We start from the raw sequence: 12,231 nt of genomic DNA on the forward strand, positions 1-12,231 counted from the left end.
GGCAGCAACAATGAGTTGCAGCATTGCCGGTCCAGCACGTTGTCGCTCATATCATCTAAATGTGAGATGATTGCGACATTTTGGCATCTCATATCATCTGGCTCGGTAGCTCAATGCAAGAGATGATTGTGGACAAACTTGATGAGGCAAGTTGCATTCCATTCCTTAGATGCTCATACTTCCTATCAAGTCGTTTGACTTAGGCATGTACCAATGGCGTATTGGGCATGGCCCGAAAAGTAGACTAGATCGATATGTAAGTTAGCGAATCTTGCATAAGCCTAAGGGAGATGGAATTAGACCGTCAATGGCCTATGTGCAAGTCCAAGCATGCCTTATGCCTGAAAAAGACTCGGAATCCAGTGATGCAGGTGAGGTGCATCGACCGTAGCCTTCAAGGCTTTAAACCCTTCGCATAACAAGGACAAGTTGGAACAGTGTGGAAGCTAAATTAGCTGCATCATGCTCCACGGTCATGCTTGCAAGGGCAAATGGATGTGCATTTGCCTAGCTTTAAGGTCCGGATCGTAGCATCATCATGGCGCACTGGGGGAGTTATGGCCTGCGCATCCAGGCGCGCCAGGCGTAATTTTTCGGTCCGTCACATATACCCTAAATCCAAACAAAACTTTTGTGTCTTCATCTCTTCTCCAAACCCTTCACTGGTCGTTACCATTCAGTGTTCGATCTATTCTTCTGCAATTTCACATCGTTATCACCGTCATAATCAACATTTTACAAAACCCATCTACTCCAATTTCTGTTATAATCCCTAGAGATATAAGCCTTTCTTAAACAATATCTTCCTTTTATCATCAAAATAAGAAGCATTTTAAGATTAAAAACCAAACTGAAAAGTATCTATTAATGATAATTGACGGTGAAGAGAGTAAAGAAGGGACAAGATTATCAATTCATAGTTTTTTTTAATTTATCTGAAACAAATATGAAGGATTAATGTTTCATCAGGTAATGAAGCTTTAAACGATTGGAAATCCTAGAATAAATTGATTGTGGCAATAAAGTTACTATTTCCTATAAGATCTTCACTTGAATTTTATGAGAATTTTCATTTTGGGTGCTATTGTTGTTGCGTTTAAGGTATCGATGAATTTAGATTTGTTTAGTGCATACGGTCGTTTGTCTTAGAAAAACGATAAATACTGAAGTCTAAGTAACGATCCAGTCGAAGTGGTGCTAGAAGATGAAATCTTCTTCAACAGGAGTATAACAGACTTTTTCTCACATGTGCAGGACCACATGTGTGATATCTTGACTACTTAACTGAAAAACTTAAATAGTGGGATATGTTACTTAATATTTTCCGTTATGAGATAGATTCCTAAACAAATTAGTGAAAACGGGACATATTCCCTATTTATTATTTTTTTTTAATAGGAAAGAAGATACATTAAATTAAACTAGATTTACATAATAGGAGTATTTCATGAGATCTCCACACTCATGAGTGGAGACTCGATCCGCTGACCTACTACTTGAGAGTCAGGCTCCTGGCCAACTGGACTAACCCCTGATGGTTACCTATTTATTTTATTTATTTATTTTTATTTATTTGTTGCGCATAACGCTGGGATATGTTTTAAAAGCGAAAACAAAAAAGATACATAAAGCAAACCAGTCACCTAAAAGATGATGTTGTCACACTGTCATAACGGGAACGTGCTCCCAGTTATAACCAGTTATGATTATCAGAAGACTTTGTTTCATTGACATTTTCCGAAATAAAAACATAGTCATGAATCTCCATATGAATTAGAGACATAAGACATGCAATATTTACATTATGGCTGGCATAGGTGAACAAAAAATTCCTGGCACCGAGGATCCGGAGTCCCATTTGGCATCCCTTGAATGTTTACACTCCACTACACTAAGAGCTTTTTCAATGGTTGTTGTATGTATTTCCTATGTGGCAACACAAACAAGACATCTTTATTCGAAATTTTCCTTAAATTTAGGTGAAAAAAGTTATTCATCTCCAATGATGTTGTTTGTGATCATTTTCTTATTAAATGTAAATTTTATATTTAGTAATTTTAAGATTTTATTAGATCTAAAAATGATTATTTATTGTATTAGAATTAATTTTAGTAAATAAAATATATTTTAATTTTAAAAAGCTGACTAGGATGGTAGACAATTTCAAGGGAAATGTGGGAAACTAGACATTCTCCTTGACATTTTCTACCTAAAGTCATGCACACATTGATTTATGACATCCGGGTTGGAGAATGATTTTAGAAAAAATGGATGTGCATCCTAGGTGGATTTTGACACTTATCTCCACACACATGCCATTGGAGAAGCTCTGAGCCTAATAAAACTCTATGACGGTGAGCCAACGACCTAAAGTCCACCAGATGCACTCGAAATATTTATCCCTGCCTATAGCAAGATGGAAGCATCCGTTTCTAACGACGAGTGAGATGCCACCACTGACTCTGACTGGTAAGATTTCTCTTCGTCTTTGCAAAAGACTCAAGTTGTTTGTTTAGAAATTGGGTTTCTTATCTTTATACCGGAAAGGTCTTATTCTGTACTCCCATCTCATTTTTTGTTTCCAATTTTGATGATGCACAAGAGGTGTTTGTTGTTTGTTCAATGTCACTAATGCTTTCTGTCATCTCCATATGCATCATAAATAGACAATTTTTGTCATCGCCACCAGCCTCGGAATACCAGCCGGAACAGCTAGTCCAAATGTATACATATGCGCGAAAGAAAAGAAGGTTAGATTGGTGTGTAGACAAATATCCACTACCACCGTGGTCAGTACCGAGAAACAGTATATCAAGATTTCATCCCAAAGGAACCACTATAAATCGTTACTATATAATCAATTCACCAGAATCATCCGATGACATATCTTTTATTTTCTTGCTGAAACTTGCCACCGCTTTTGTTATCACTACTCTCTGTCTGTCAAATCAGCCATTTCTGCAACGACCTTCTCTTTAATTTCTTCGTCACATCGTTAGAAGATTTCTTCTCTGTTAAGGTAATATTGGTGTTCTTCATATTCTTGGTTCTTCCTCTTAATACAACCATTCATCAATCTTTACCCTTTTGTTTCTCTTTACTCCTAATAATCTTGATCATCTTTCATTTGCAATTTCTACTGTATTTTTCTTGATTATTTTGATTTTCTCACTGTATGATTATGTTAAAGAAAGAAGAAGAAAGATGGGTGGCAAAAAAATTGTCACAAACTCCGAATCATCTGCACCGGTAAAGAACAGCCCAGCCCCAGCTGCTGATCAATTTACTCTCAGGTATAAACAAGATGATATGAATGCCTTGTAATCTTGTTGTCTTTTGTTTTGTTTTTGATTCTTATTTCTGTCTTTTGTTTTAGTACTCAATGCAGTATCAATCCGGCTGGATCATCAAGACTTAAAGAAAATCACTCAAAATCTTTTCCAATTGGTTTTTTATTTCAACCAACTGATGCGGACCTAATATTTCACTTCCTCATTAAGAAAATCAGAGGCCAACCGATACAATCTAATACAAACATTCAAGAATTTAAAATTCTTGATTTCACTTATGCGGAACTTGCAGGTACATAAATTATTATTTTGTTTATGAGTTTCATCATCTTCTTTATATGTATATCTTACATGTTATTCACAAGGTGATGTTATTGTTCTTCTTGATAATTGATAGAGAAGTATAAGGAATATGCTGTAGATGGATCAGAATGGTATTTCTTCACTACCAGAGAACGAAGATGTCCTAATGGGGTTCAACCTAGACGCGATGCTGGTAATCATGAGGGACGTTGGAAAGCTCTTGGGATTTCTGAACCGATTAAGGACAAACACGGAAGAATATTTGGGTCTAAAAGGATTTTGGATTACCATATGTTTAATGAGGCTGCATCGACCAAAGCAAGTACTAAAACTGATTTCAAAATGGTAGAGTACGTTGTGGTCGATGCTGAAATTGCAGCAGTAAGTACACGCACCCTCATATACATTGCCAGTCACCCTTGTTATTGTCATTTATTCTTCCGACTCTTTTGTACAAATTTTGATTTGTTATCTTTAATTTGGTGCAGTTTACAGATATTTGCTTGTGTAAAATATATAAGAATCGTAGGAAATCACCAGGAAATTCAGATTCACTCACTGATGGTGATGATACTCATCCTAGTGCAGAAGCTAACATTTCATCAACATTGAGAGCAGATCGTTATAGTGGATCATCTTTGCCACAACATATCAGTAATAATGCTAGTAATCTTGATGGTTCAGGGAAGCGTCACTTGAACTCCTCTCTTCCTCTTCCTCCTCCTAATCATAATTATCATGTGCAAACTAATCAGGAGATGCCATTTGTTGATCCGTTTCCATGGTTCCGAAATAATCTAAGTGTAGCAGAGGAAAATGCACTCTTTGAGATGGAACTTAGAGAAGAAAACCAAACGAACACTTACTTTAACGAGCTACCAGATATGGAAAACGATCCGGATTTCTGGGATTTTGATGGACAACATCTTCTCACAGATCAGCAACGCTCCCTTATCAGATGTGACCGGATTAATTCACCAGTTGCTGCACAGCATCAGCAACAGCCACAACAACAATGGCGTCTGCAGCAGCAGACACAACAACAATGGTGTCAGCAGCAGCAGCCAGCAGCAGCCACAGCAGCAATTGCGTAAGCAGCAACCTCAGCAGCAGACGCAACAGCACAAGAAGCAGCGCAAATAGCTTGAGATAGTGTGTCACCTCAATGAAGACAGCAGTGCTGCATCCTGGACTGGATGTTATAAGCTTTTAATAGATCAGTACTTTCCCCCTAGAAACCTCTGGATTATAACCAAGCATGGATTCATTAGTTTGATCATAGTCAAACCAAATTGTGTTTTATTTCTTAGATTTAATTTCGCCTAGACTAACAAGTGATGAAGGCTTAATCATTTCAAGATACTCACCACTATGTACTTCCTCTCATATGTTTGTGAGCTGTTGTTTTTTGCTTCTTCTCAGTTGTGCCAGAGCTACCTCTGTCTGTTGTTATTCAAGTCCATTTATGAGATTGTCATTTGCTAAGTTGGGTAACAATGCATCATTATATTGTATTGTATCTTCTAGGTGCTAAATTTTGTAAAGAATTATTATGAGTTTAATACATGGTTCAGAATGTGGTGCCTAAAATGAGAAATGCTTAAATCTAAATGCGCAGCACTGTCGTTTTTAACCATTTTCCATGTCCATGTGAAGATACTATTTTCGAGAGCTGGGGGTGTTTGTTTTCAGTCTCCGAGACAAGTTCAGATGCAAATTGTGTTAAGGTGCTTTTGAAAAAAATATTGCATTTTTATGTAAAGCCTCACAATAGAGTTTAGACAATAAATGGCCCTATGGGTAGGCATATCAAACAACAAAATTATGTCTGTCCTATTAGCTGCTTTAACTTTAAGAAAACAAGATTGCTTTCTCAAGGTGGACCAACGCCCTAAAGTTCACCAGATTCACTCGAAACCTATATCTGCCTTAGCAAGGAATAATTTTTATTTTATGGAGCAAGGACAAGCATCCATTTCTAACGACAACTACTGCAATTGAGAATCTGAGATCCTAGGGGAGTACTAGGAGCTCTCACTACTGACTCTGACTGGTAAGATTTCCTTTCATCTTTGCCAAAGATTCAATTTGTTTGTTTAGAAATTTGGTTTGTCTTTTTTGTTATTGGGAACGTCTTATTCTGTAGTTCTGATAGTTATCTGTTTTTTTAAATTTTGATGATGCACAAGAGGTGTTTGATGTTTGTTCAATGTCAATAATGCTTTCTGTCTCCTCCATTTTGAATTTTGTTTTGAATTTCATCAAAACAAAACTTGAGCATAACCTTATTTGTTCATCAGTACTTTATTTATTTTTTACGTATATTAGAAAGACCAGCACAGATGTACAAGTGATTTTAGCTGAAGTCCATAGTATAATTCGAGTTTTAACTCAAGGCAATCATATTTTATTTTATTTTTCTTTCTTTGTTTACCAACATTGTTGCAGTTCAGGGCACTTAATAGTTTCAACATTTTTTGGTGGGAATATATACTTTTGATAAGAATCACGCAAGCAATAGCACATCAGTTTGTTTTTAATTTCGCAATGACCAAGCACTAAAGTGGTGTAACTGCAATTTCTTTACATCGCATGAAAGGGGAATCTTGGTCTTTAGATCATCTCTAGTATATTACCCTTATTTGTCATTGAACATTTGTCATTGAACCCAAGTTTGAAACTGTAGCACAATGCTCTCTTTCCGGTTTCTTCGGAAAGAGTCAGAAAGCTCATAATTGTGTATGGACCATTAGGTATCACGTTAACAGTAACTGCTTGATTGAGTAGAAAACTCATTTAGGCTTCGAGCCATTGTGTATCACGTTAATGTTCCAAAGACTCTGAACCTATTACTGATTGAACATAAATTGGAGTTTCCTGTGCATGAGTAATCCACTTTAGCCTGTTCATATGCAATCTCTTGGGTCATTTTTGGCACTACAAAGAGGCTTCTTTGTGGATCATTTGTGAATTTCTTTTGCAATTTGGCACCATGCAGGCAGTCTTGGTTCTGTGCTATCCCACCCTTTTACTCGAGACTTTTTATTTGTCTTGGTCTTTTTGCGCATTCACATTAAATTTGTGAACGATTTCTTCTTCTGGATGTTGTCTTGTGTAAAATTAAAGCCATAATGAATTCACAAGACATGTTCTCATGGGAGCATCGTTGTTGCCCTCACTCGTGCCTTTATTTGACAACAACAAAAGTTTCAATTTCTATTCACTGTGTGTTATTCTCTTTTTGCATTTCTCATTACAAGGCATTTCTAAATGCAGTTTTAAGTAAAAACTAGTGAAAGACCACCTACTCATGAGTTACTAAATACAATATTATACACATTAAAACTCAGGGGTGTTTACTTTCTGTAGCCAAAGTAGCAAAGAATGGGATCATTTTGTGCAAAACAGTGACATGAACAGCGTTCCGTGTCTTCTGATTTTAGTTTGACGTTACTTCCATTCATACCAGATCCAATCTAGATGTGCTCATTTCAGCAATTAAGTAACTGCCCTGTGATATATTTTTAATTAGAAACTAACTCTGTTTTGTTAACTATCCAGGTTGCAAAGGTTCAACTAAAGGAAGAAATAGGTGCTTTGAATTAGGTCAACAGGAACAAGATTATTGCAATTCTGTCCATTGCTGCTGGTGCTCGAATTTTGAAAAGTATGTTCTTGCACATTTCTTTCTGAATCGTTTTTAGGAAAATATTACTGACATAGGGATAATTACACAGCTTGAAACCCAAGGATAAAACTCTGCTGCATATATATGAGTTATGATGGATGAATATATCTTGTGTTTTGGATGTATTATGATGGATAAATATATCTCGTCTTCTTTAGGAAAACATTACAGACCTAGGGATCATTGCACGACTTGAAACCCAGGGATAAACTCTGCTACATATATTGCGATGGATGAATACATCTTGTGTTTTGGATGAATTATGTTGGTCGATGAATAAAATGTATATTGTCTTTTGGATTTATTGTGGAATAGTAGATGATGAGCTGTGATGGATTCGTTGATGTCGCAATACTCGTTGATGTGCCAATACACTTCCTCACTACTTTTTTTCTTCTTTCTTTTGTCGAGTATGGCTTGTCTATTGTGCTCTCGTAGCTATAATAATGCAAAAATGGAGTTAGTTTGTACTGAACCTAATGCTGGTTATGCAAGAGCAAATGGTGTTGGTGCTTGTGTTAATTACTTCTACTGTTCTAGCATATGTTCTAGCATTTACTTCTTCGTCGGCACCCACCGTGACTTCACTCCGTTAGAGTAATGGAGTGCAGATACGTAAGCCAGTGTCACCACCATGAACAGAAACCGCTGTGGAAACCTCAACACTGACCAGAAAGAATTGTAAGTGAATATGGGTTGATAAATTCAAGTCAGCAGATTTATAATCAACTCCGCGGATTCACTGGGATGGCTTATTTAGTAAACCATACAACTTCATTCTATGTACCGTACCTTAAGCTCCCAGCTTCATTAGACTTGTAGAAAGTAGTAATTGGCACAACACGATCTGTTAATAGGACCACAGTGTTGCATAAATAATAGACACGAGGAATTTCAAGTTACATGGAAAAGATAGGGTTAGCTAGTTACGGTTGAAAAGTTCTGTTTCTTAGTTATATGTGTTATCGATAATGTGATAACAGTTGATTAGTTATTAAAAGTTAGTCGGCATGTTTTTGAAAAAACACCACTTAAAACCTTTTCATAGCCATACTCGAGTAATCACAAGTTTCTGTTACACAGTCGTGTTGTCACATCATTTGCACAGTAGTGTATACTGCTAGGTCGCTTTAAACAGCTGAAGACATTTGCATGATCCAGCCTTCTGCTACAACTGTACATGGTATGATGTCTACGTGATAGTCGGAAACTACGAAAAAACAACTGTGGTGGTCATTTTTGCATTCTCTCAACTGGAATGGTAAGAGTTCTAGAAAGCATTACTTATCAAGTTCAACTGTCTGTAATTTGTTTCAGGATTGAATAAAACAGCTATTGGCATGAACATATTCAAGAACGTAATTTCTGCCAAGCATGGGTTTAGGGGAGCTGCCAATAAGTATTCAAAAGGTGAGCCTGTTTACCTGATAAGTTGCTGAAAAGTGTTTAACCAAGTTACAAACATGAATACTGTTTTTTCTCACTATTTATATTTCTTCCTGAATTTCTTATGTATTATTTCCACTTTGCAGCAACAGGTCTTTGTTTCCTACATTCGGTCTCAAATTCAGTGGAAGTTCATTCTCCAGAACAAGAAGTGGTAATTGCTTTGGGCAGCAATGTAGGCAATCGGCTGGATAATTTCAATGAGGCACTTCGACTGATGAAGAAATCAGGCATCCAAATTTCGCGGCACGGGTGTTTATATGAGACCGAGCCTGCTTATGTGACTGATCAGCCTCTATTCCTCAATTCCGCAATCAGAGGTGTTACGAAACTTGCCCCACATGAGTTATTGCGTGTACTCAAGCAAATTGAGAAGGATATAGGTCGAACAGAAGGTATAAGGTATGGTCCCAGACCTATTGACTTGGATATATTGTTCTATGGGAACTTCAAAATCCATTCTGAGAGTCTCAGTGTCCCACATGAAAGAATCTGGGAGAGACCATTTGTGATGGCCCCACTGATAGATCTGCTTGGATCAGCAATCGATTCTGATACTGTTGGAAGTTGGCATTCATTTTCAACACAGAAGTGTGGGCTATTTGAATCATGGGAGAAACTTGGTGGCGAGCAATTGATTGGAAAGGATGGGATGAGACGAGTATTACCCATTGGAAATCGCTTGTTGGACTGGTCACAGAAGACCCATGTCATGGGAATCCTGAACCTGACCCCAGATAGTTTCAGCGATGGTGGAAAGTTTCAGTCAGTAGATGCTGCTGTTTCTCAGGTTCAGTTGATGATATCAGAAGGAGTAGACATCATCGACATTGGTGCACAATCTACAAGACCATTTGCCACTAGGATATCAGCAGAAGAAGAATTAGATAGACTAATACCTGTCCTAGAAGCTGTTGGACAAATACCTGGGGTTGAAGACAAATTCATATCTGTGGATACTTTTTACTCGAAAGTCGCTTCAGAAGCAGTAAATAAAGGTGCCCATCTGATCAACGATGTATCTGGTGGACAGTTAGATTCTGACATGCTTAAGGTTGTATCAGGTTTGAAGGTTCCTTATCTTGCAATGCACATGAGGGGGAACCCATCAACGATGCAAAGTAGTGAGAACCTAAAATATGACGATGTCTGTAAGCAAGTCAGTTCTGAATTGTATTCAAGGGTTACAGAGGCTGAATCATCAGGGATCCCAGGTTGGAGCATTATTCTTGACCCTGGCATTGGATTTTCCAAAAAAAGTGAAGACAATTTAGACCTTCTTATGGGTTTACCTTCCATTCGAGAAGAGATTGGTCTGAAGAGTCTGGCGGCTTCTCATGCACCAATTTTAATAGGACCCTCTAGAAAAAGATTTTTGGGTGATATTTGCAAACAACCAGATGCTAATAGGAGAGACCCAGCAACTATAGCGGCAGTCACAGCTGGGGTTTTGGGGGGTGCAAACATGGTACGGGTACACAATGTTCGGGATAATCTGGATGCCGTGAGACTTTGTGATGCATTATTGAAGCATAGAAAAAGTTGATGTACAGGTTGTGCAAGTAATTTTCTTGTTCTTTTTGTTGTTGAATAGGTGAGTTAGTGTAGATTCAGTTCAATTTTGCGAGTATCTTGCGTCTTTGGTTTTTCCCGTTCTTTTTTTGCAGCTAAAGCCTAATTCCAAGTAATGGAAATAGCAAAAACGTTCTTGTAATGTTGTCAGTTTTCCTCTGCTTTTAGAGGGATTAAAATCACTTCTTACCTCTATAAGAACTCATCTGTACTTCCAAGAGACTTTTAACAACCAGTGTAATTGAGACTTTTAGTTTTGTCACCATAGAATACCACACAAATCAAAGAAATCAATCAGCTAATAAGTTTCCATTTCATTTCATAGTCTGCAGCCGAAAAAGTAAAAAACAAGTACTTGGCAGAATAACCACATCCTCCCCTGGAATGTATGGCACTAGGATCCACTTGAATGCCGTTGTCTCTATGTGATAAGAGTCGAAAACGCTAGACATGGTCAAGCCATGGGATCACAAAGTTAAAGAGTTCTGACCGTTGGAGTTTTCCAACGGCTATATTTTTTGGAATGGCCAAGCTTATCACTTTAAACCCCTTTAACTATTCAATCTCTCCCTTTAATTCTTTATTTATCACCAAGATCTTTACAGTAAAAACATAAACATAGATCCGATTTCAATTCTTCCCCAATCTCTTCAACACCAGTAACACAAAGAAAACTAGATCTGCTGATTTTTGCAGGACAAGATGCCATGGTTCTCAAAGAAGTCAGGGCAGGAGAAGCTAATGGAGCAAACCTTCCAACTAAAGATGACATCAAAATCACTAGTTAGACAAGCAAAGAAATGCGAACAGGAAGAGAAATCAGAGAAGCTGAAAGTAAAGAAAGCAATCGAGAAAGGAAACATGGATGGTGCAAGAATTTACGCTCAAAATGCAATCCGTAAACGCAACGAACAGCTCAATTACTTGCGTTTTGCTTCTCGTCTTGACGCTGTGGTATCGAGATTAGGAAGCCAGAACAATCTCCGTAACATTACTAAATCAATGAGTGGAATTGTGAAATCATTAGAAGGGTCACTATCTGTTGGAAATATGGAGAAGATTTCACAAACCATGGATAAATTTGAGAAGGTATTTGTGAATATGGAAGTTCAAGCGAGTTTTACAGAAACATCGATGGAAGGAACGACATCGTTATCTACTCCAGAAGGTGAAGTTGGATCTTTGATGCAACAAGTTGCTGATGATTATGGTTTGGAGGTTTGTATGAAGTTGCCACAAGCAGGAAAGGAAGCTGTGGGAATCAAAGAAAAAGGAGCTGCTGCTGCTGCTCTACCTGCCTCAGAGGAAGAACTTAGCAGGAGATTAGCTGATTTAAAATCAAAAGGATAATTAGTCCTACAAAATACTCTCACTAGCTATGACTTTTATTTTTAATCTTTTCTGCTGCTGATATGAAGACGTTTTTACTTTTTAGTTTGGTTTCGGGGCATGTAAGATCTTGGTGTTAATTATTAGGTAAAGAAAAATGCTTATTAGAGCCAAATCAAAATTATGAAGCCTACTAATCAATTGTGTTTTTGAAAGCCAACAACCATCCCTTGGATATGGGACAAATAATAAATTTTCGCCATAAAGTAGGCTGAATTGGTAAATATACAAATGAACCTAGAACAAAAATATTCATTAGTCCATGTTTTGTTTTGAAATCATTTGGTTTGTATGAGCTTGAATTGGAATATAATACCTAGCTTAATTGGGGGCCATAACTTCCAATTGGGGGCCATGCATTACGGGACAAAAAAAGGTCATCCAATCCTAATTTGGGTCACCCCTTAAAAAATATTTTTTAAATGGCAAAACTGCCCTTATATGATTAGTATTAGGAATTAATTAGTTTGATTAGTGTGATAAGTGTATTTAGATTAAAATCTGATTTTAGGAAAAAAAATATGGAAAATGTGTTTTATGTGT

General features: G+C 37.3%; 3 protein-coding genes across 6 annotated transcripts; all 3 read left to right on the forward strand.

The window, feature by feature from the left end:
* The first annotated feature begins 2,378 nt into the window (after nucleotides 1-2,378).
* Nucleotides 2,379-5,198, forward strand: LOC113277499 (NAC domain-containing protein 2-like). Of its 3 annotated transcripts, none has more exons than XM_026526579.1 (6): nucleotides 2,379-2,469; nucleotides 2,667-3,019; nucleotides 3,191-3,293; nucleotides 3,389-3,582; nucleotides 3,688-3,974; nucleotides 4,082-5,198. In XM_026526579.1, the coding sequence occupies exons 3-6, from the start codon at nucleotides 3,205-3,207 to the stop codon at nucleotides 4,685-4,687; spliced, it is 1,176 nt and encodes a 391-aa protein (XP_026382364.1). In that variant the 5' UTR covers nucleotides 2,379-2,469; nucleotides 2,667-3,019; nucleotides 3,191-3,204; the 3' UTR covers nucleotides 4,688-5,198. The 3 variants fall into 3 exon arrangements, with proteins under 3 accessions (XP_026382364.1, XP_026382362.1, XP_026382363.1); XM_026526577.1 differs by having other exon boundaries at nucleotides 3,377-3,582; nucleotides 4,082-4,979; XM_026526578.1 differs by lacking the exon at nucleotides 2,379-2,469 and having other exon boundaries at nucleotides 2,585-3,019; nucleotides 3,377-3,582; nucleotides 4,082-4,979.
* Nucleotides 5,199-5,300: 102 nt separating this feature from the next.
* On the forward strand, nucleotides 5,301-10,492 carry LOC113281838 (folate synthesis bifunctional protein, mitochondrial-like). Of its 2 annotated transcripts, none has more exons than XM_026530714.1 (4): nucleotides 5,301-5,646; nucleotides 7,155-7,260; nucleotides 8,599-8,691; nucleotides 8,814-10,492. In XM_026530714.1, exons 3-4 carry the CDS (start codon nucleotides 8,622-8,624, stop codon nucleotides 10,271-10,273), a joined length of 1,530 nt encoding a protein of 509 aa, XP_026386499.1. In that variant the 5' UTR covers nucleotides 5,301-5,646; nucleotides 7,155-7,260; nucleotides 8,599-8,621; the 3' UTR covers nucleotides 10,274-10,492. The 2 variants fall into 2 exon arrangements, with proteins under 2 accessions (XP_026386499.1, XP_026386500.1); XM_026530715.1 differs by having other exon boundaries at nucleotides 8,820-10,492.
* A 206-nt stretch (nucleotides 10,493-10,698) lies between these two features.
* On the forward strand, nucleotides 10,699-11,797 carry LOC113281839 (ESCRT-related protein CHMP1B-like). The gene has a single exon (XM_026530716.1). The coding sequence runs from the start codon at nucleotides 11,002-11,004 to the stop codon at nucleotides 11,647-11,649; it is 648 nt and encodes a 215-aa protein (XP_026386501.1). The 5' UTR covers nucleotides 10,699-11,001; the 3' UTR covers nucleotides 11,650-11,797.
* The last annotated feature ends 434 nt before the right edge of the window (nucleotides 11,798-12,231 follow it).

This window comes from Papaver somniferum, chromosome 5, assembly GCF_003573695.1.
Source record: "Papaver somniferum cultivar HN1 chromosome 5, ASM357369v1, whole genome shotgun sequence".
Lineage (NCBI taxonomy): Eukaryota > Viridiplantae > Streptophyta > Magnoliopsida > Ranunculales > Papaveraceae > Papaver > Papaver somniferum.